Raw genomic sequence first — 24,815 nt, 5'->3', positions numbered from 1 at the left:
TGCGACTGAGATTCAGGCAGGAAAAACGAGACACAACGGGTGACCTTGCAGAGATATAACACGCAGGCCTCGAGCACGACCCCACTGAACCGCCAACATCAACACACAACAGCTGAGCAAATGACCACAAACTGCGGGAAAGGCGGCTTTGGTCAGATCGAGTAGACAGCTGGTTGTGGGAACAGAAAATGACTAACGGCATTTGAAGATTGTAGGAGACTCAGCTAAGCTGGGCATTGGGGAAGGCATCTAGAGACCCTCCTCTTTCATTTCCTTTTTTTTTCTTTTCCTTTTGTGTTTGAGAGGGGAATGTGCTGATTAGTGGAAAGCAAACCAGTCAGATGGAGGTTCCCACTCTCTCAGGCCTGACAGAACAGGCGTGGGTTTGCAGTCTCCACTGTCACTGCGCGCTTCGCCCAAGCCCGGATCTTGTTTAAAGCTATGGGCCAGCTCAGTCACAGATGTGTGCAGGTAGGTGGGCTCTGTTCTGTGTGCAGGAGTTCATGTTCATGCAGATCCTGTTCATGCAGATCCTGCAGCGGACATGGCTGCTGTTAGCATTGCTCAGCACTGCAGGTGCCTGACTGGAAAGTGATTACCAGCAAGTTTTGATCCACATACAGGGTCAAGCTGTCTAACAGAAAAGCTTTTATTTTTCATATATAAAAGCTTTATTTTTCACTTCCAGGTAATTAATGAGTTATTAGCTTGTTATTACTTTTTTGCTCATTTTAAATCCAAACAAAACAAGTTTATATCAATCTGTGTCATTCTTGTGGTATAGTATGACTTTAAAAGGTCATGGGTGTCATTTTGGCTTTTAACAGATTCAGCATTTATCCCACTGAAGTGGCAGCTGCCATGATAATAGAATCTTATCAGGACAGGATTTTTATACGCTGTGATTACAGATTTTCTCATCTCTTTTTTCCTTTTTACGCCACTCATATCAAAAGCACACAACCTGTGGTTTCCCCGTTTTAAAGAAAAACAGGAAATCTGTGCAGGAAGATACTTATTTTTAAATGTGTGTCTCATCTTTTAGCCCCTTTTGAAACGAGCGTTAAGCATGGCAGATGTCTAGAGAAGAGGAAAACTTTGGAGAAAGAAAGGAATAGATGGTATTTGAACATCAAAAGCTATACTGAACATCCTTAACTCATGTTTGTATCTATTTCAAAAGCATTTTAGTGGTCTTTTAATTATAATTATCGGATTTTTTTTGTCAAGATAAAAAAACCTGTCGTTTTCTAGTGCATAGCTTTTGGGGAGTTCATTTGAAATTTGCCTCTAAGTTGTGGGCGAGACTGTTGGCTTAGAGCCCAGACCCTTTCCTCTCCCTGTTGCTGAGAGCTCTCTGTGTACACACTCTACCGCTTGCTTACAGCTCCTCACACCCCCAACTATAATTACCGGTGCAACATAAATGGGGAACGATATTGGATTTATTCACCCGAACAGCTTTGAGCCATACTGGCCCGGACAAGGAAAACGAAGATGTGGAGTTTGTGGCCCCACCCCAAACTATATTTTTGTCTGCTCCTCTGCTCCTGATTCATAATGAATTAAATAAAGAAATATTCATAACATGTTTAATTTTCAAAATAAATGTCCTCTATCATGAGGAAAATGCCACAAGAACATGTTAAAAACACCAAAAACATGATTTTTATTGGAGTGGGTCTTTAAATGCGGACTCACAATTATCCATCTGGAGTTCCTCTCATCAGGCTTGTTAACATGAACGGGTCAGTAAAAGCATCTTTAGAACCTATTAGATGCACATAAGCATTAGACTTAAGACCATTCATTGGAGAAGGTGGAGTTGCTCTGTGCTGAATGCATGCAATCTTTTTGCATCTCCTGCAACTCTTCTCTTCCTCTCTGTCCCTCCTCCCTGAGCCCCCCCCCCCTCAAGCACACCCATCTGTGTCAAGTCACATGTCTTGGTGCTGAGCTGTTTCATGGTACAGCAAATAAAAGGCAGAATTCCCTTCTGGGGCAATCGTGCACTTTGCAGCAGCTTTCATCTACTAGTGTTTTATCTCTGGGCCGTCCGCAGTGCTTTGTCACTGAACCAAAGGAAGCCGTGAGCTGGCTCTTCTGGATAAACTGCTTGCTCCGCTGCAGGACGAGAAAGGGTTAAAATGGCATCTGAAAGCCGTTTAAACCCAACGAAGCAAATGCTTCCTTAAAGCACCTGCCTTATGCTGAACAGGTGTTGAGCGCTTGAACAGGAGGTGCAGCAAGGCAAAAGAGCCTCCTATGAAAGGAGGCACGGACCGAACTGCAAGGGCTCAGGCTTTAAACACCATGCGCAGATGATGCCAGTAAAAGGATTCCATGGTGTTATCAGTGCTGCTTTAAGCAGGTAAATCTCACCCTCTGAAAACGCTCCTCTTCAGCTGGCGCCGATGTTTTATTGCTGTGCCGTTGACGCAAAGTTTAAGCCATGTCGCTGACCTTATTTACCGCACAGATTTGCTGGAGAGCTAAGATGATGAGGTGCCTGGAAAGCCAGCGGTGGCAGACTGCTACACATGCTCTCATCTGCTCTGCATGTTCCAATCCATCTTTTATTTTAAAAAGGAATTAAAAAGGCCACCTCTTTATAGCAAAAACAGAAAAAAAGGTAAAACATTCAAGATGTTCTATAACTCTGGAGCTTAAGAGATGTCACCATTTAAATAAGAAGATGAATACCACTTTCATGTCAAGTAAATCTTTACAGCCAACTTTTAACTTACTTCATGTAACAAGATTTCTTTTTACCTTCCTGATCAAGGATGTAGCCCTCTTTTATACTCTACTCGTAGTCTATCCAATGAGAAAAGTGAAGCTGACCTTTAGTTGCATCGTTATTCACTTCGTTTTTATTGGACAGAATTACATTTAGCTAACAGCTACCAGCGTAATAATCAGCAGCTTTACTGCTCAAATAATTTGCAGCAATGTTGACCCCGACCCTTTACCCCTCCGGCGCCACTGAACGTTAAAATGCCAAAATATTGCTGTGTTTAAAAAAAAAAAAAAAAGGCCTCTCTAGTTTCACATTTTTGATGGAAAAACCAACATTTCTATTTTCAAAAATCTAAAAAAATCAAAAAGTAAATTTCAAACCAAAAAGCAGATAATGTCAGATCTACTTAATTATTCATAACTATGGAGCTACAAATTCTACAAACACAGCTGCGTGGCTCCAGTTGGTACCTTTAAATCAGCGTAGGTTATGATATCTGCTACCTGCTCTATGATGTGATAATTTTCAGCAGCATGTATGCAGTTTGACAGGCGTGAAGCATCGACTTTAAATATTTCTCAGTCAAGAAACAATTTGTTTCATTTTTGTCTGTGTTTAACTTTTATTTTATCAAGCTCGGCCAAACAGGAACTAGGTATGCAGATCTTTTGGATTTCAAATTAAAGTTCCAAAAAGGAAACAAACTCCAGAGAAAAAGCAAAGCTCTGCAGTTTCTCTCTGTTTACCTTGTGTCAGTTAAAGATTAACGTGTGGGTGTGAGAATTACTCTCCACAGATTCCTCCTTTTGCTGATTATTGACCCCTGAGGGTGTAAGGAAACTCACTCGATTAGATTAAGAAAATGAATAGGCTCTAAGAGCTTAGAAACCAGCCTGACGTCAGTCTTGGTTGCACCCACACCTCTGGAAATAGTCAGAGATAAAGATTGTGGGGGAATGTGGTCAAAGCCTGTTCATTTAGTCTTCTTTCATTGTCGCGGTTTTAGAAAAAAAAAGATCAAATACTCTTTTACACATTTCAGTGATGAATTCCGTCTTATGGTCCTGCAAACGTAGAATTGGCTCCGGCTTGGTTATCTGTCAGAACGAAGACAGGAGGCTTCTAATAAGTAATTGGGGGTTGTAGATCAATAGGCTTGCAGCCTGTAAAGACCCGAGCTGTGCTCTGAGTCAATAAAACAGTAATCTTCATTGAGAGCACATTAAACATCCAAGAATGAAGGGAAAGGATCTTATTTTTTATTTGTCTGTTTTACATTAATATAGCTCAGTTTCTGTCTTACATGTTCCTGAGGGCCTTGGGGGTTTTATTGGCTTCCCATGTGCTAGAGAAACAACAGGAATTGTTTTTATGATTATGTTTTCTGGTAGAAATGGTGCTTGTTAAGTGAAGGTTCCAATAGAACGCTCCTCTGGCCTTGGTTTTACTGAACCTTTCCATTTTTGTAAATCTGTGTGAAGCCAGGCACTGCATTCTATACCAGTCCTAGCCTGTCTGAATGAACTTCATGTTGATGTTCATTCTTCATGATCTGCTGACTTGCAGCCTTGCTGATCGCGTGAAGAGGAGGTATGAATGGAACTTGTACACTCAGGATATCTTGTTCCACTGGAATATGTCAACATGAATCAATTTTCAGCACTCTTGTGACCCGAACAAAAGACTTCCTTTTTTTTTTTGACTGGAAAACAAATCCGGGATGACTGCTCTATCTCTGTGCTTTTGTTCTGTGAGTGATTGTTTCCTGCAGTTGACTGGAAAAAAAATCTGACCAATTGAAGATTTAGGGTAGTTCCTAAATGTGTCGATCTTGCATAAATTTCCTTTTAAAGTCATGAGCAATAGAGGAGGAATAAATTCAGTGTGTGCTTTCAAACTGTGTTTTACGTCTTCATTTGACTTCATAGAGCTAATAAATGTTTTCTTATGCTTTGGCACAGCTGCACATTGTAACCTTACCTGGATATTATCATGTTTATTTAATCTGACTTGATCTGAGATGATGTTCGGAAGTGCAAAGATTTCAAAAGAGAAAAAAAATAAGTCAGTTAAGCAAGTTAAAACTCTCAAATCTTAAAAGTTTGACTATTTTCCAGTGTATTTAGTTTTGGCTGTCAGTACAATGAACAGACCTACAGGGCTCAAAGTACGTTTTATTTCTGTGGTATGTCTTGAATTTCCTAGCTGGACTCGGTTGTATTATTGCTGCTGCAAGTCCAGATTCTCACTGCAGCCTTTCAAAATCCCCACATGTCCACCCAGCCCTGCATTATTTGGCAGGTTCTGCAACGATAATATTATGTTTGCTGTACGAGTCCCACCCTGTCAGCATAATGAAGACCATTAAAATGAAATGCGTGACTCTTTCACATCCATGTGCTCTGAATTCAGAAAAGAAAACTTGTGAAATAAATTCCTTCTGTCACTCCGGATCAGGACTCCGGCTTACAAGCCCAAACAGGTGAATAAAAAAAATTGTGTTTTTTGCAGTCTGACATGTCGGCGTATGTTACGGTCATCCCTGCAGGGCAATTCTTTATAGTTGCTTCTCTCCGGAATGAAAGTCTGGACAGGAGAGATGGAGCCGATATGAGGAAGGCTTGCTTTTGTACACGCTGCCAACGCAAACAACAACTTCTGCCAGTGTTGATGTTGGAGATGGGCGGTGCTCTTCGGCAGTCGTCATGGCTCACTAGAAACAGGGTTTGTGCTTTGAGCTCTAGATAGCAAGGAAGCACAGTAGGGTGAGTTCACTGCAGAAAGGCAGAGTAAGGGGAAACATTGCTGAAGTTTGTGTGTGAAGGGAAGGTTAGCACTTCGGTTATCAGTAGATCACATGTCCTTTCACTTCATTAGTCTCCCTTTAACGTAAACCATCAACACACGAAAGAAAGGAGGTTGATTATTCCAACTCCAAAACACAATCAGCATTCATGTGTTTGCTGACCAGAAATGCAGAAATACCTTAATCTGGACATCTTGATCTCAAAACAGGTTCAGGATCATCAGGCATATATATATCTGCTGCTGATGAGGATGAATAGTATCTGATTGTTACAGCCCTAGTTTTACTGGAAGGCTTCAAGTCAATTTCACCGCTTCATTCTTCTCGGTCATAGAGCAGAGGACCACACACAAATGCATAAATAAATATACCAGGAACATTCATAGTTTTAATTTTTCCTCTTGGAATCCAAAAAGGATGATTATTTTAAATAAGAGTCTGGGATACATAAAAAAGTTTTAAAGACTATAGAAAAGCTGCATAGAATGATGGAAATCCAGAGAGAAATATATTAAAACTAGGGCTGCACGGTATGTGGAAAACTTGCAATATGCGATATTTGTGCTCAATATTGCAATGACGAGATGACTTGGGATACATGAACTAATAGCAAAACAGCTAATATATCTTTTCCACTTCACTGCAACAGTTTATGTAAATAATGGTTAACAGAACTCAAACCATAATCGAATTAACCCTCGTTTCCATAGGAGGCGGATATCTTACAGAAAAGAGCTCCATCTTATTGGTCAAATGCGTAAAGGTCTCTATTTGATCTGTTAAATACTTCAAACAGCCATTATATTGCTATAGCATGTGTGTAAAAATTTAAATTAACCATTTATCGCAGTTTACGCCATATCTTAAAGGCTGATGTCGCCATGACAATAAATTAGCAAGGTCTATTTAAAACTGTTGTAGAAATTCATTATTTGTTTCTTCAGGACAGTCAAACCTCAGGACACTGTTATCTTACAAGCAATAGTATTGGTGTGGTTTATTAAAATAAAATAAGAAATACCATAAAAGGCTAAAATGAACCATTTTCAGCTCCGATAAAAATCCATTGGACAACTATGAAAATGTTGTCAATTTTTATTTGCAGGGCAGGATATGAAAAAACTACAAAAGTTTGTTAAGAAAACACAACAACATAACTGATTTTATAACTGTAAATATATTACGTTTAGTTAAAATATAAAGAAGAGAAATGGTATATTTACATGTAGGATCTCTTGTTTAATTCATAGATACTGGAATACTATGGTTAAATTGTATTTTTGTGTTAGTCTTCTGCTCAATGAGTTATATCACTAGAGGAGACACGCCCGCTTTAGAAGCCTGGTCGACGGTGGCGGAGCGCAACGCCATCTTGGTGAGGTCGACGACGCCCACATGACATTGATTTCTATTGATTTTAGTGGTGTCTAAGTAGCTTTTATAAACGGTATACATTTCTAGATTTAAATATATTTATACATATATATAAAGATATTATATTTTATGTCTATAATATATATATATAGATACATCATTTGTTGTTGTTAAAGAAGAGAAACAGTCAGCCTAAAAAGCTCAAACTTGAATGAAAATGCATTGTTGCAGGACTTCTTACAAATAAAAAAAATATTAGAAAGAATTTTTAAAATCAGTTTCTAAACATTTAGAAGTTTTAGACATCTTTGACATGTAATTTAAATTATTTAGAAAAACCCAACAATAAGTCAATAATAATAATAATAATAATAAATCAATAGTAAGTCAATACAAACTATAAATAACAATAAATAAATAATAAGTCAATAAATAAGAATAAAAATAATTATATTATTGTTATTATTGTTATTATTATTATTAATAAAAATAATAATAATAATAATATTCAAAAGAAGTCCAAAAGTAATCAATAGATTTACCCTAAAAAAAAAACAGTCTGGCCTCTTATCAAAATCTGTTTCCACAAATGTTTTGAACAGCCAGACTGTATTACTAGTTGGTACCACACTGATCCATCTGGGTTAACTCTTTTGATAGCTAAGGCCGCATTTTCCCCAAGTCTGAATCCATTGGAAACCTGCAAGAAAAGTTCAGTCACTGAGTCAGAAATGTATAAATCTGTATTACTATAATAGCCTAGTATGCTGTATACAGGTTTAGCAAAATAAAATGTACATTTATATTGACAGCAAAATAAATGTACATCATGCAGCATGTTGATAATAGCCCTGCAGCATCATGCATGTCAACATGTGTTCTATTAATGAAGCCCCTTCAACCTTAAAAGAAAAAAAAAAATTAAAATACTTACCTGTGAAATGATACACCTACCTCCTTCATGGACTCATTTATCTGATTTTGGCAGTTGAAACCTGCACAATGAACTGGCACTATGCTAAAAATGTGTTCAAATGCATTCACTGCAGCAGTGACTTGACCTCACCAAGATGGCGGTGCTTTCCTTCCATGAGGAACCATGTGATGTCTCCTCTAGTGATATAACTCATTGCTTCTGCTCTTTTGGACAAGAGTGCCGACGGCCCAGATTGACTGGCATACACAATACAGGGGTGTAGCAAGGGGCTCAAGATTTAATTCAAAAGTACTGCTTTTGTTATTTTTGCTTCAAGAAGCTTGAATTGATGATTTCTTAATCTTTGTCCACAATGATGCTATTGACTCAAAATTTGGGGGGCTTATCTTTTTGCTTGGAGGTCCGCCCCTGATCAGTTGTGATTTATTGAAATGTGTTTTTGAACATGAAGTATATTTGTTGAACCTGCATTTAATAATAAGATGAAACAGATTTCTTTTTAAAATAAGAATACAAATTCTTAAGAATTTCTTACCACATTGGCAGAATTTCTTCTTATTGGAAGTAAGATTTTTTTTCCACACTTTTTATACAGTTTTTGCAGTGTAAAAAATATTTTTATATCATTTTGGTTAAAAACTGCAAGATGATTTTCAAAAAGCTAAATGCCAAAAGCAAACCGAAATAGAATATTTCTTGTTTTAACGACATGTTTTGAGCCTGGTGCAAGTAGAAAAATATTTTAGCACAAAAATTAAGAAATGCATCTCTGCAAAAATAAATAATTTCACAAATGCTTTGTTTTTTATTTATCTAAATAATCTGTAGGATTTAGGACTTGTGGCTCTGTCGCTGTGCCATATTTATCAGTGAACAGTTCTGTTTACATTGCAGGACCTTTGTAAGACACATGATGCAGGTGTGATTCTGCTGCTGCCACAAATAGAATAGCCCCTCCCACCCCTCACTATGTCTCTCGTCCAAAAAAAGACTGTTCCCCTCATCTTGGCTCTGACTACCTTAAACCGTCCTTCCCTCACTTGCAGTCATTAAAATGAAACATCTGACCACATGACCTTACTGCCTAAAATGGAGCACCAGTACACTAAGTGCACGCAGACGGATGTAGTCTCATTTCTACCCATTGGGTGGCGTTGCCATGGTCCACTGTCTCGTCCTTCAGTGTGCACAGTGACTCATGGTAATCATGTCCACTATCACCTCAGTCTCTTTTACGTTCTGTTCTGAACTCCAACCTCTGCAGAAACTACTAGTGTGTTTTTGCTGAAAGGTGCACGGCGTCATTCAGAAGTGCTTCACACTGCTGCATCATAAGGAGTAGATAACCAGATGAAATTAGCAAAGCGTTCAGCGGCTCCGCTTTCGCATTAATGCGTGTTCTTTGTCTCCTTCCTCGCAGCCTCGTCTTCCTCGCAGTGTTTACCAGAGCGTGTCCCCTCACATGGTGCTATTTTTAGAACTGTGCTGTACTATGTTTCAGTGAGGGGTGGGGCTTCTTTGAAGAGCCTCAGAAGTATGAAAGCGTGTAATGGGCTGCACTGGAAAGACAATCATGCAACACTAAACCCTTTGTTTTCAACCATGCCTGCAGTGAGAGTGTAAACCAAACATGCAGCAATTCATACTCGTAGATATTTTTGACTTAAGTTTGCAAATGTGTGGCTAAGTCGCAAAGAGTGGGTCTGTTTGGTTTCCACTGAAAGGGTGTCATTTAATTCCAGCAGGTTCTCTGCCAGCCTTTAGAAGGATGGCAGAAACGATGATCACTGCATTCATGTTTCTGTGAAATTTAGATTCTACACCTAAGCTGCAAACGCCTCTGAAATGTGAGCAGCAACCAGAGGGCAGACCATAATGTAAGAAAATGTTTAAGCATCTCAAAGCATTTCAGAACAAGACCAAAATTCCCTCTTACCAGTAGTATTTTTTATTCTAAGCCACTTCACCATTAGTTTGTTTCACCATATGGATCTGAGAGAAGTCCTTCCCTCAATTTATTTGGGGAAAATTCTGAAATTAAGTGGTTAAATTGGGGGGGAGGTGGGGGCAAACAAAAATCCCAGTCACTTTAAATCTTTAATTGGATCAGTAGAGTTACAACTTCAAAAATGAACTGAATATAACCTAAAAATCATAATGACAGAGATAATTTTCATATTTTTTAAAGCATGAAAATGAATACATCTTCTGGAGATAAACACAAAACTATGATGTTGGTTTTATCATTTATTACTTCAGTGGTAGATTGTTAAATTGGAATTTCATCTCATTTATTTATTTATTTAGATTAAAGCATAAAGTTATTTCATATTCAGAATTTATTTGATGGTAATTTATTACCGGAGCTAATATAAGTTACTACTTGTGGAGACAATAATATCTTAAAGTCCCGCATTCCCATTGGTCTTTTAATTAGGATTTTGCTGTTTTTAACCAAAATAAAAATAAAAAAAGAACAGCAGTTTTTATGAACTAGCAGCAGTAAATTTGTCTTAATTTGTCTGACCTGTGACAGTTTACATGGAGCAACCCCTTTCCCATCACCCATAACTGAGAGCTCTCTGTTCACACTCTCTCCCGCTAGCTCACAGCCCCTCGCAACCCCAGCCTAACATTACTGGTGCAACAAAAATGGTGAGCAATATCGGAGCCATCCGGCTGAACCAGAAACCAACTCAGACGATGAAAATAAAACAAAGAAATACTCAGAAATGCAATTTTTAGCTTAATTTTTTTTTTATTTTCTTCGTATATATGTCCTCCATCATGAGAAAATGCTACAAGAACATGTTCAAAACACCAAAAACACAATTTTCATCAGAGTGGGTCTTTAAAAAAACAAGTCAAAAATCCAATTATTTCAATTTTTTTTATTCAATTTCAGACAGTCTTCAAAGTTCAGAGTTCTTTAACATTCAGAGTAAACCTAACATCAAAAGCCTCAGAAAGATACCTGTGGAGTACTGTCCTTGGATTTGACTCCTTCACAAGAAGTGAATGTCCCTGCAGAAAGCAAAACTTTGTGGAAAACTGTTATTTAAGGGGACTTAAAGGCTTTGAGTCCTTTTCAGTTTTTCTTTTCTTTTAATGTTTTGATTTAAGATTAATTTTCTGCAGTTCAGCCTTGAACTTTAATGCATCTGGATGATCTGTTTCTATCTGGACTGGAATCGCTTACTACTATTTGTGATGCAGAAACTTGTGGAGTGAAAACTACAAAAAAAAGAGTCCTTTCAATCATCTCTTAATGATCTTTGATCATGCGGATGCCACAATCGACACGTCTGGTCCTGCTTTGCTGTCAGGATGTGATGAACGGATGCTTTCATTACTCCTGCTCCTGCTTTATTTATACATTTGCAATCAGATCAGAAATTCTTTGTTGTGGAGAATTTCTAGGCAAATGTGTCTGTGTTCTTTTTTTTCTTTTTTCTTCTTCTGTACAAAGTCGTCTGTGTTCACTAAACTCTCCCAGGCCAATACAGCTCATTTAGTATGCTTTTGTATCAAACTACGACGTCAGCCTGGTCTAATTGTTTCCAGACCAGGCCGTTTTCATTTTATTTTCCATTTCTTAACGCAGTCACATAGCATCCAGCCAAAAGCAGATAATGAGAAACGACATGATGTCACATGGACAGAAAACACTGCGCCAAAATCTTTGACCAACTTTCCAGGAAGCCTTCTCTTTCCCCTGTGACTTCCTCTGGTTGCATTTTCCCAGCCCCGTCTTTTCGGTTTCATTCTCCCTTATTTTCAGGTGGCACACCTTCAGGAGTTCACCAGATAGCGGAGACTCTGTCTGTCCTGGAGATTCCTCCTTCGGCTTTACTTTTTCCACATGTGTAATGTGCGATCGAAAGCAAGAATGATGAGGAGCAGAAGGGATTGCACTTAAACTGAAAGGGTGGTAATGGAGGAGGGAGCTGAAATGCAGCGAAACCATATGTACGCAGTTGAATAAATGATGTTTTATGAGCAGAGTGGGCCTCTGCTTGGAATTCGGGATGACATCATGCCAAAGTGTAGCGTTGTGCAGCCAGAGATGAAGTGGACCTTCACCAGGCCCGACACCCCAACTCAGTGGTAACTTTAGAAAAGGAAAGGAAAAAAAAAGTTGCACAGAATTGTTATTTTAACTCAAGATCGTTTTTTAATTTTATTTTACATTATCTACTTTTGGGTCATTTCTGTCAAGAAATTTGTGACTTTACCTTATATTATGCTTTTAGATCTACTTTTGCAAACAAACTCACATCAGTTGCTCCCCTTCTTCTAATGTTTTCTTTTATTTCTGTTAGAAAGACAAGGTTGTGTGACAGGTGACATAAGTAAGCTGAGTCGAGCGGCTACACCTCTGCGAGCTTCAGCAGCTGCAGCCACCAGAGTGCTGAGCCAAGGTCTCAGTCTGAAATAGATCACTTGGCCAGTTCCTGTCCAGTCTGACTAACATTTTATATGAGGCACACTTTTTTCCCCCACAGTTTTTTTCTTTTGTTTTGTCTCTCCTTCTGCATCCCTGATTTAAAGCCCCGGATCAGAAGAGGCGAGAGTAGGTGCTCATTTCATGATTTCAAGCCTGTAATTAGAAGAATTTTTTTTTTCTCAACAACCTTGTGAGTGCATTTAGATGATTGGTGTCCCTGTAAAGCGGCACCATGTGGGAGCCATTCTCCTCTGTTTCCTGTGTCGGTTGTCATTAGAGGGAATATACTTTGGACTTGGGGGTAGTTTACCCCAACCCCCTTTCCTCAGAGGGGAGATTAGTCTCAGGCATGTGAAGTCCAAAGACGGGGTGCTGTCAGTACGGAGTCTGCTGTTAGTTTGCAGCTGGGCAAAAGGCCTTGAGAGCATTGCATGCTATGTAAGGTTATCCATGAAAATCATAAATGCTGAGCTAAATTCAGAAGATAAATAGAACTTTTTTTTATAATAGTAATTCACGATCCCATGTCACCCTCACCTACTGAAATCCTCTATAAATAGCACGTTTTATTTGTTATTATGCCTAAATACGTCCCTTCCATCCCATTCTATTCCGGCCTGAATATTGTCCACCTTTTCATCTGTCTTTTGTGCAGAAAAAAAAATTGTCCAAATTTGCTTTTCTTTCAACCAAGTATAAAGCTACCAGGGTTTTGCACCCCGCCCCCTTCCTCACAGCTCAGGGCCGGGCAAAAACCCACACTCCCCGTGTCTGACAACCTCCACCCCCTGAACCTCCTACCAACCCGGTGTTTCGACAACACAGCCAAGGAGAAACAAAAAAGAAAGAGCTCAGCTTTGTCAGAGGTTGCAGGCTGCCACTGAGCACCAAGCTGACATCTGCAGGAGTCTCCTTTTCAGTAATGGAAGCCTGTCTCAGCTAAAAGCAGAGGGCGGTTTGAACATGTGTGTCTCTCAGAGAAGTCTTTGGGGCAGAAATGGGGAACGGTGAGGAGACGTGCTAATGTTTGGAATACGCGAGTGTTGGCCAGCATGTGGTGTTTGCAGTGTAACTCGGAGAAGACCCAGTCGCTGCTGGAGTTGGAGCTGAATGGCTGGTAAGAATAATAAATGGTGGTGAATTGGGCGTGCATGTTTGATGAACAGAAGGATGCTCACGTTATTTCAGAGAATATAGTTAAAAAAGAAATAAAATAAAACAGTCAATCGCCTCAATTTTGACACTCTTACAATTGAAAATAGATCATGGCGGTCCTCTGAGTCACTATGTGTGTATATGTGTGTGTGTATGCTGTCACAGTGTGTTTAGTCTTACTGTAAAGAATCCATCCCTGAGCTGGATTGCATTGCATTCCTGTGGTGAAACCCCCCCCCCCCCTTTCCTTAAAAACTAAACAGACTTTTCCCTCATAGCTGTATGTTCCCGGGCTGTCGCAGATCGTGGTGAGGATAGCACAATCATCCATCAGTGATGGATATTAACGTTCGCTCAGATGTTGTCAGATCCTGATGAAAGGGAGGAGAAGCGAGGCTTTGATCAGACAGAATGAGGCCTCGCAGTTAGCGAAGAAAAAAAATGCACTGATTTCTGCATCAGACCTCTCTTCACACTCACTCTTTACTGAATTAAAGCCTACTGCACCTGTGCTCAAAAGGCCGTTATTCACGTTGCTTATTTGGAATTTGATTGTTAATTGCTATGGGACATCATGCTCTCTTATTAAAGACCCACTCCAATGAAAATGGTATATTTACCATGTTCTTGTAGCATTTTTATCATGATGGAGGACATATATAGAAAGAAAATTGCATTAGTGAGAATTTCTCCATTCAAACCGTTGTGAATCAGGAGCAAATGAAAGATCGCTGTTTGAAAAATCTTGTAGGTGTGAAGCTAAAATGGCAGGCCACCAGCTCCCTGCTCCTTGCTCCAATCCATTCCATTCACCTGTAAACATCTAGATCCATGTATGCCTTCATTTTCGTCGTCATAGGTGGCATCTCACTCAAAACTGTACGGCTGGATTTCTCCAATATTGCTTGCCATTTTTGTTGCAACAAAAATGTTTGGTTGGGGATTTGAGGTGATGTGAGCTGAACGACAGTCTTGTTAATAAAAATATTTCTATGCAAAGTACTATATTTGTGTGTGTTTGTAATTGATAAACAGCAAATACTTATATGCCCCTTTACTACCATCTTAGAAGGCCCAATGCACTTTACAGTATGTTCACACTGATGGCGGCTCCGCTGCTGAACACTTGCTCCAATCTATAACCATCAGGAATAATGTGGGGTTCAGTGTCTTGCGTAAGGACATTTTCTGATCTATTAGAACAGTTTTCCTGACCTTGTTGCATAATTTGACCAGCTATAATGACCCCGAATACAACTTCCAGACTCCTGTTTCTTTTTATGACTACGTTGGGCTTCCAATTATTTAAGCTGGGTAAATGATTGTCAGTTTTGCATCCGAATATGAGGAGCTGCATGATTTATAAAATAAATAGCAGGATTCTAACAAGCTGTTATCAAATTGTCCACAATTCAGTCTCAATGGACACAAAGTGACTTGTTTATTTACTTATTTTGGTCTGAGTTGGTGAGTAGTTGGTGTAAGAGGTTAATTTTTGAACGCTGATGACAGAGTAGATTTGCTTGTGTAAACGTCTTGTCTAGTAAGGGTCTCCATGGGGTGATTTAACCAATGAGGATTTGTCTGTTTACAGCTGAGGGACCCAAAGACAGAGACAGTAATGTAATGGGTCACATCCACATCTGTTACAGTAGTTTTTCTTCTTTTATCTTCTGGTCATTCCTATTATTTTGATTACAAATGAAGTGTCAAAAAGGAAAGTTACACGCATAAAGTTACACGTATATATATATACATACACACACACACACACACACAATACCGACTGAATATATATATATTTAAGATGTGCAATCTTTAATTGAATGCTTTTCATTATGTACCTAAAATGTTCATGCCACTCATTTTCTAGCTTTATTGGATTTTTAAAATCTGTGACTCAGCTCTGATAGTGGACTTGTAGGCCAGCTGCATCTCTTGGATGTAATCCCCAGGTTTAAAGAATTTGATATGGACTGCCAAGGCTGACCTCCTGTTTCCAAAACAGTAGTCTACAAGCAAATGTTTGACATCAAGCCAGACAGATTTCTTTTTTCCTGCAGTGTGTGGTCACTGCCGACTGTCACTCAGGAGCCCTCTGTAGATGAGCGGTTGCTGAGCATTTGGTTTTCGATGGCATTCGATAGCAAATGATGGTTTATGATCAACCAAAGTATGCATAAATCCCTCAAAGACAACTTGAGCCATGAGTTATAAAGTGTTTCTGACTTTATGTATTCTGCTCTAAACTCTCAGGAGTGGTGTTGTCAGTCTGTCAAGCCTTTTCCCTTTGCAGCTGTGTTGTACTCCCATCATGCTCCTCCTCGCTGTCTTTTTAAAGCGGTTTAAAAAAAATCATTCCTTATTACCGATTCTGGCATCAAAAGTGTTTGGTGTTTGCCAGCGGGTTGGGGTTTTAAAGAGTGGACTTCGGTCGGGTGTAATTTTGTTGTCTCTGGAGCGTCTGCATGCAGAACCAATTCCTTTTTACATCTGTAAGAACCCAGCCAGTGCGTCTGTATTTATGAGTTCTCTGAGTTGCTTTGAAAATAGAGAAAACATCTGTTTCTGTGGCGCTCGGAGCACATGCTGTCACTGCATGTGGGAGGGTGGCACACAGGGGCTCTTTTCCTTCCATACTGTACAGTTTGGTCTTTTGAGAAACAAGCTCATTAGAGATTGCGTTCGTCTTTTTACGTATCTCCACAATAAAAAATATGTAGAATTTGTATATATTTGAAAACTGCAAAGGGAAATAAGTGGGGACTTTCTGCAGAAGAGGGTTTTCAATGGGGTAACTATAAGCTGAAAGGAAATCACTGAGCATCCACTTGACGATTTTCATCTTCACTCACTGAAATAAGCAGATCCATCTATGTTTATACAAATGCCCTTAAAAAGAGCACATTTTTTATTTACATAAGGAGCAATCATAGCAGTGTGGTATTTATTCAGGTCATACAATTCACAGCTTAGATTGTAGATGTATTTGCCTTATATTGGTTCCTCTCTGCAGATTTCTCAGTCTGCTCTTCATTAGCCTTTCCCTATTCCCAGAACTCCGGTAGATGTGACTCCTCTTTTCCGGGATGGGGGAATGTCTCTCCCTCAGGTCCGACGGATGGAATGGGTTGAGGCCTGGGCAAGGGGCCTGTTTGCTCAGACTGTGCTTGAGAGGGAAGAAAGGATTGTTTACAATTCTTCTCCAAACACACACATCCATCCAGCAGCTGAAAGTCATTGCCAGGCATGCTGACATGCTTATCCGATGCTCCCATCGTGGGGGTAAAGAGGGCCTCCTGTCCGATTGAAAAGCCAAAAGGAGGGACCGTGGCTGCTAACATTTGTAGATCGTATTTCAAAGGCTGTGGTGTTGTAACCAGGAGGTGGGCCAGAGGTGACATCACTGCTTCTCTTTCACCTCTCAACAGTTGCTCCCTCAATTTGTACTGCAGAAATAGCATCTTTTAAGAAATTATGGGTTATGCAATTATGCATGAGCCATTTCTTTTCGGTTTCTATTCCTTTAAAGCTCAAAGACCCATGCCAATGAAATTGGTGTTTTTAACATGTTCTTGTCGCATTTTTCTCATGATGGAGGACATATAAAGAATGAAAGATGGGTCACTAAGAACTTTTTTATTCAAATCGTGATGGATCAGGAGCTGAAAAACTCCCAATCGTTTGAAATAGTTCTTAGTTGTGACACAGCAACTGAAATTCTCTCTGCTCCGTTCCATTCTGATGCATCCACTTGTAGTGGTTTTAGTCTAGAAAACTAATGTTTTTGCTGCAGCGAAAATGTTCATCACCCTATTGTCTCTTTTTTTTAATCATTAATTTTGCATAAAACTCAATTTCATCTTTAACATAAAATTTCATCCTCAGCTGCTGCAAACATGAGGTCAAGGAACGTCTTTAGTCAATTAGTTACTAACTGATGTAAATTAAACCAACTCAAAAATTACAACAACAAAATTGTGGAAGAAAAATGTAATTTATGTGGACACACAAGATATTGACACAGATTTTTACCGTAATTTGAAAGCCCAAAAAGACTAAAAAAATGATGCTGAAAACAGTAAAAACATTTTCTTTTAGGTGAGCAAACACACCACACAAAAGTTGTTGCCACAAGTTTTCATGTTAATGTTTATCACTTCAATATTTCCCTTAAGTCGCTTTGGCTTTGTTTTGACATAAATATTGATGCGTCGAGACACATCCTGTTTGTCATTCCTTTATTTAATATGGAGATTTACTTTTTTTCTTTCAAACAAGGAAAATGGATTATTACCTGGATTCTGGGGCTTTGACAGCTGGCAAGGTGTGACTTAACTCCAGGGATGGCAGCTTTACAGATTGTGGGGGAGATTTGTCCCAGAGGCGATTATACCGTTGGAAGGGATTATCAATGCTGGCTCCATGTTGTTCCAACAGTATAAAAGCTTTTTCGTTATTTGCTGAGCAGTTATTCACACCTAAAGTGTACTGAGGGGGTCGGCAGACACTTATCGTCCTCTTTTTCACATTTCTCAGATGGATTATTTTCACCTTAACACACTGAAAGTGGGTATGTATTTAGTGGATGATAACAACCTTGTTACTGCTGAGACATGATATGATTTCAGTGAGCATAGAAACATTATTGCATGTGCTGGAAGTGAAGGGTTAGTTTTCTTTTATTCAATTGTTTTATATTAGTGACATCAGATGGGTGGTTCTCATTTTTACAGTATATGTAAAAGAAAAAAAAATGTTTTTTTGTTTTATGTTTCACTTCTACCATTGCATTGGGTTTTATCTTTAACTATCAATCATAATAGTGTTCAGAAAACTGTGGAATCATTTATTGTTTTTCCTGTCCCGTTGCAGACTAACCAACCTCCGGTTTGCACATAGATATGCCTCCTCGACAAAATAAGTCGAGTGTCCCCGCACAACATATCAAAAGGTACCCTGTAAGTCCCGTATTCTCAGTGTGTTTGTTTAGGAAAGTGAGAGAATTTGTGGATAAAGTGAGGGGAGAGAGAGACGTAAATCACATTTTGTAGAGATAACACATCAAAAACCACAGAAAGACTAAACTGGAGATAACGTGCTGCCTGGTTTACAGTTTTAGCTGCCTTATTAGCAGCCCTTTTAGCCAGCAGCTGCTTTTCGTATGTGTGTTACAGCAGCAAAGAGCGGCCACAGAGCTGATCTTCCGGCCAGTGCAGCGTAGCCAAGTATGAAGCATTGGCCATTTAAAAAAACTCAAAGTGAACATACACATAGTAATAAACATTACAATAATAAAAGCCAGATTAGAAGATCATCTCGCTCTATGTTGGAGCTTTGTTTACAACGGAACACCAGGCCCCCGAACAAGGCCTGCAACTTGGCCGAACTGTGCGCACGATTTAGCAACCTGTGCGCAAGGTTTACTAATCTGTGCGCACGGTTTATCAGATTACTTTTTTTTTTTAAACCATTGGCACCTGGAGGGCTCAGTACGATTCAGATTGATTGATTGATCTTATCAACCTGTACGTAGTATTTAAATTTATTTTATATAAATCATCCAACTTGTCGTTATTAAAGCACATTGGATTTAGATGGTCTTTTTAAATGTTCATATGTATAACGGCATTTACTTTTGGAAATTGAAAGTAGTGAGCAAGATCTCCGAATTGCTTTTAAAATCCAAAGCGCTTGATAGTCCAGTACTACCTAGTTTTTTTATAGGGAGTAAGGATGGAATTCAGATAAAACCTTAGGCTATGTCCGAGTTCTGTTGCAGACTTTTGGAGAAAAGTGTACAACGGACTTACTGGTAAGGAAACAAAATTGAATTTCACTGCCGTTTTTCATTTTATTTACTCTGCCTCTTTTGTTTAGGCAACATTTGTGTAAAAAGATTAAAACACTAATAAAATGGGTTGATAATTTTTTTTGTTGAAAGTATTTTTCACGAGGACTTAAACCACAACTTTATTGTGTTGTTGTATTCATTACAATCAACTTTTCTGAAAGTTTATTTTAAAAAAATTCTTAAAATACACTTTATTTTTTACTGACCGGGTCAAATATTATTAAAATAATCAGTTGTAAATGAGGGAAAATCTAAGAGTAAAATTGCTGCCTTTTTTTCATGCTGACATTCGAGCTCATGCTGTTTCCCTCTTTCACATAGTATTGTTCACTTTTTAAGAGTGAGCTGCAGCTGCTGAACGCTGGTTTCAGGCTGTCTAATAAAGGAAGTGAATTGTGTACACTGCATGGGTGTGTCAAAGTCACATTTCCAACACATTAGGCTGCCGGTGAAGTGTGCTTGCAGCACAGTAGACTAGAAAAGTTGTATTGCTGACAGCTTGTTTCGAAACGTCCTGGCTATTCTTGGGAGATCACAGAGGTAGTGTTTTCTGTCATTTCGCTCCAATCTGGACTTTGTATCATGAACTGGGTAAGCGTGTCGTCGCTCCTGCAAATATGATGTAATTCCCATGATGTGGCTTCTGATTGGACGTTAAGCTGGCATAAACGTTGGTTTCCTGGAGGAGCCTCAGTACTCTGGACTGCACTTTACTGACAGAATGGTGGACAAGATCTGGAGGAAGAGCTGGCAGTTCATAGAAAATAGAAAGTCTTTTCGGAACAAGCAGTCCTCCTGTAAGGCTGCAGAGCGCAAGAGTGTGTGAGTAAACCTTTGTACTTGTTTGTGCAAGGCAAAATTAAACAAGGGCAGCGAATGTGCTTAACCCAGAGTGTCTATGTGGCCTTTCTCTGAATGAGGTGAAGCAAATTGTTATACAGGTTCTGTTCTTATATTAATCCGTACTCGTGTTCTTTGAGAAGCAGCTGGCTGCCTAATGACAGTTGGGTCTGCTGCTCTCATTTACTTAATTTGAATCCAGCTTGCCACAAAAAAATCTTGAAGTTTAACAGCCCCCCCCCCCCCCCCCCCCCCCCCAAAAAAAAAAAACAGGTTTTGTGGAACTGTCTCAACAATCTCCAATTCTTCTTTTATTTTATTCCAGTGTGGAAGGGGATGGACGGCCCAGTGATAGCGGCCCTTCCTCGGATGGTGGAGCCAGCTATTGTCAGGGCCCGGTGACACACGGCTCTGCCATCAGCCCCGACCGATTCGACAGCCCGCTGTATAGCCACGGGGTCCAGCCGGGGCCACAGAGGCCCCGTCGGCCCAAACTTCAGCACTCACAATCCATTCTCCGCAAGCAAGCTGAGGAGGAGGCCATCAAGCGGTCCCGCTCATTATCTGAAAGTTATGAGCTTTCTGCTGACCTCCAGGATAAACAGGTACCTTGACAACGTTAGATGTTCCCCAAAAAATACTGTACATTGAGTTAGGTCAGAAATTCAGCTGCTTAAAAAACTTTTGATGCTGGCGCTTGTTGCACATAAAAAACACTGATGTGTGAAAGAACAAAATGTTATTTGAGAGGATAACTTAACAGACTTACAAAAAATCAGTATTCAAATGTCTAAAAGCCAATTTCTTCTCTGTTTTGCTAGGTGGAGATGCTGGAGCGTAAATATGGTGGAAGATTTATAACTCGACATGCAGCTCGCACCATCCAGACAGCCTTCCGCCAGTACCAGATGAACAAAAACTTTGAGCGCCTCCGAAGCTCCATGTCAGAGAATCGCATGTCCAGACGCATTGTTCTCTCTAACATGAGGATGCAGCTGTCATTCGAAGGCCCTGAGAAAGTGCATAGCTCCTATTTCGAAGGGAGACAGGTGTCCATGACAGAGGATGGCACCCCGGTATCTATGGTGCAGTCGGAACGTGGAGATATAGAAGTCCACCAGCAGCCGAACATGACGTCTCACCCAGTGCAGCAGGCTGACCTGACAGATGCCATCACAGAGCTGGAGGACGCCTTTTCCAGGCAGGTCAAGTCTCTGGCCGAGTCGATAGACGATGCACTGAACTGCCGCAGCCTTCAGGGGGATGAGGGCCCTGATCCAGAGTCCATAGATCGCACTGAGGTAGTGGGGGAAGTGTCCTATAAGGTTAAGCCTCACCTCAGGACAGCTGGGCGGATGCACAATGACGCAATGGCTTCCTATAGTGATGTTACTCTGTTCATTGATGAGGAAGACATGCCACCCTCTGTCGCTTTGTCGAGGTCAGGAGATCAGCAGTCCAGTACAGAATCCGACTTACGTTTGCGGTCAGTCAACTCCTCACAGGAGTACTGGCCTATTGACCCCAAAGATGAGAGTCGTGACACAGACACGAGCTGCCGCAGCACTCCTTCTCTCGAGTGCCAAGAGCAGCGACTCAGAATGGACCACCTCCCTCTGTTAACCATAGAACCTCCCAGTGACAGTTCTGCAGAGCTCAGTGACCGGTCTGACCGGGGCTCGGTCAAACGAACGCCTGTGTATGAACCTCACGGCCACATCGTAACGTCCTCACAGGCAAGCCCTAAACACATTTCCCACGGGCCCCCGCCAAGAGCTCCTTCCCGAGATGACGATGCACCTTTGCGCCATCGTCACCGACAGCTTGAAAGCCACTTGGCTATAAACGGTTCAGCCAACAGACAAAGCAAGTCCGAATCCGACTTCTCTGACGGAGATAACGACAGCCTCAACAGCACGTCCAACTCTAATGACACTATAAACTGCAGCTCTGAGTCCTCATCCAGAGACAGCCTGAGAGAGCAGACACTTAGTAAGCAGACTTACCACAAGGAGACTCGAAACAGCTGGGATTCGCCCATCTTCAGTAACGATGTTATTCGCAAGAGACACTACCGCATTGGCCTCAATCTTTTCAACAAGTAAGTCCTCAGCTCCAAGTCTCCAGTAATTAGGCTAGATTAAAGAGCCTTTATAGAACTGTATACTGTACTTCTTTATGTCCACAACAAAGTTGTTTGAAAAACTGTAATTATGAATGATCAATGTTTATGTTACAGTAATTTATTTGACTTTAAAAAATACAAACATTTAGAGCTCTCTAATTATGATTTATTCTTGAAAAAACAAGTTTACAAAAGCATTCAGCTCTTTATATTGACTCTATTAAATGAGTCCAACATATCCCTTATTTAAAACTTAAAAGCAAAATGTTGTTTTTGCTCTGACTTTCTACACTGTTAAGATACAGTTTCTGTCTAAGGAACAGCTTCTTTATTAGCCGTTTATCAACTTGCCTGATCAAAATACAAATGATCACTTTAAGGGTAATCAATTTAAATTTTCTGCCAAAATGTTTTCTCCTGTTTTTTAAAGTATGTCTGCTTCATCAGATGCAACTGTAACTTACCGGTGTGTTGAATCCTGCAGGAAGCCAGAGAAGGGCATCCAGTACCTGACGGAGAGGGGCTTCATTCCTGACACTCCGGTTGGAGTGGCACACTTCTTACTTCAGAGGAAGGGGCTCAGCAGGCAGATGATTGGAGAGTTTCTTGGTAACCGGCAGAAGCAGTTCAATAGAGATGTTTTGGAGTAAGTGGCTTTTATTCTTATTCTCCTTTATAACCTGCTTTGATGAAAGGGAAATACAGTAGTGGTCGCTCGCTTTAGTGTGATTCACCTTGGCGGTTTTGCTGATTTTTTTTCTTTTTTTTCTGTGCAATTTTGTTTTTTTTTTTTTTCTTTTTAAACAGCACACTATCTGGAGCATTTTGATTGGCTATTGATTTTTTCATCCAATCTCCTCTGTGCGGTGTCTCTGGTACAAAACGCGTTAAGTTCATCTCATTTACCAAATTTTTCTGACTTTAAGTTGCTTCAGAGTATAAGTCGCAGCAGTCGAAAAAATGCATGATAAAGAGGAGAGATTCATATACATAAGATGCACTGAAGTATAAGTCGCACTTTTGGGAGTAAAGTGCAATGTTTCTAAAACAAATCCAGCAAAGTCTGCGTATTGCTGCGTTTAAACCGAACGCAATACACGCATCAAATTTGTGTCTGCTGCCTCTTTTTCAACATGCGTCAAATTCAAAGCTCAATGCTTTTCCCAAAATGTTTTTATAAACTAGATAGTCCCGTCACATAATTTACTGTTAAAAGTTTTAAGCATCATCTCTATATGAAAGCATTGGCCTCATATCTAATTTAGACACAGCTGACGTAGAGAGATCGAGTTTATTTATTTTAAAGAGCTCAAAAAACACGTCTTCATGTCTGGGTATATGAGATCATTCAGCCTTTTTTTTGACCCAAGGTGAGGTTTACCATCTGTTGCAGGAGCTGCGTCTGAATGACGGCGCCATCGGCGGTACCACCGTCTCTTTGTAATCCAGTTGGACGATTTACTGTCCCGCATTAAACCGAGGGAGGAAAAAATAATTACGAGAATAATAATGTCTCAATGCAAACAAGAAAAATATCATAAAGTTCATGAGGAGAACAATTCTATTCTCCTCCATGTTTGTTTTGAAGTGCATCTTCTTCTTCTAGGTTGTTGCCAGTTGCAAATACCGATACACACACCTACAGTGCCCTTTAGCGGTTGTTGGTGGGAAAATAATGACTTTATGAGCCATAATAACCTTTTTATAATTCACATTTAAGTCGCTCCTGAGTATAAGTCGCACCCCTGGCGATGTAAAAAATGTATACTCCAAAAAATACAGTTCATAAATCTTACATCGCTAGTAGATCCTCATCTTTTGAAATACTGATAAAATACTTATTTTTCCATGAGGTTTTGAACTATGAGAATTTAAACAAGAGAGAAAAGGGCAAAAATGTCCATGTCGATCTGAGAAAAGTGTATAAAGTGTGTAGTGAGGGGTTTTACAGCTTCAAACATCTATTTGGCGGATTTCACCCATGGATAAAGGAGGGAACACTGTTCTTAAAACCTTAAAAACTTTGTAAGATGACATCATGTCATGTTTAAAAAGCTGCTTTGAATATATGATCTATAAGTAACTTTGGGTAGCAAGTCTTAGCTTTATAGCTGTGAAGCAATGTAAGTTTATATGCTAAAAGTTAAGTTATTATACCAGTAGTTTGTCAACATTTACTCTCCTTTTTCTATTAGCTGCGTGGTTGATGAAATGGACTTCCAGAGTATGGAGCTCGATGAAGCCCTCCGAAAGTTTCAGAACCACATCCGTGTGCAGGGGGAAGCTCAGAAGGTGGAGCGGCTCATTGAAGCATTCAGGTACATCCACCCATTGTGGCGTGGAGAGGCTGTCCAGGGGACCTGCAGTCTTTATCCCAGCATACAGGGATTTCATCTGTGGACATTTTTTCTTCCCCGTCACACTTTTCCTTCATCACCACTTACTAAACACTTTACATTTGACTTTTTGACCCACACCCATACAATTCCCAGTTAAGGTGGAGATAAAGTGACACATCATTTTAAAAGTCATACGCT

The 24,815-nt window shown here is 39.9% G+C and overlaps 1 protein-coding gene across 18 annotated transcripts in view; it reads left to right on the top strand.

The window, feature by feature from the left end:
- Positions 1-24,815, top strand: part of iqsec1a (IQ motif and Sec7 domain ArfGEF 1a) — a 104,332-nt gene that overhangs the window by 68,300 nt on the left and 11,217 nt on the right. For 12 of the 18 annotated variants that reach the window (XM_023956703.2, XM_023956712.2, XM_023956702.2 and 9 more), the window contains 4 exons: positions 20,479-20,758; positions 20,975-22,254; positions 22,763-22,924; positions 24,474-24,596. In XM_023956703.2, the coding sequence (XP_023812471.1) occupies positions 20,479-20,758; positions 20,975-22,254; positions 22,763-22,924; positions 24,474-24,596 (1,845 nt within the window). Of the gene's footprint in view, positions 1-304; positions 472-13,134; positions 13,422-18,257; positions 18,414-19,777; positions 20,136-20,478; positions 20,759-20,974; positions 22,255-22,762; positions 22,925-24,473; positions 24,597-24,815 lie in introns of those variants that run through there. The other 6 variants (XM_023956713.2, XM_023956708.2, XM_078950436.1 and 3 more) reach the window with 6 other exon arrangements.

The sequence above is a fragment of the Oryzias latipes genome, chromosome 7 (genome assembly GCF_053564925.1).
Source record: "Oryzias latipes strain Hd-rR chromosome 7, Olatipes_Hd-rR_3.1".
Taxonomy (NCBI): domain Eukaryota; kingdom Metazoa; phylum Chordata; class Actinopteri; order Beloniformes; family Adrianichthyidae; genus Oryzias; species Oryzias latipes.
The sequence above is the reverse complement of the archived record's forward strand: the minus strand, read 5'-3'. Positions and strand labels throughout refer to the sequence as shown.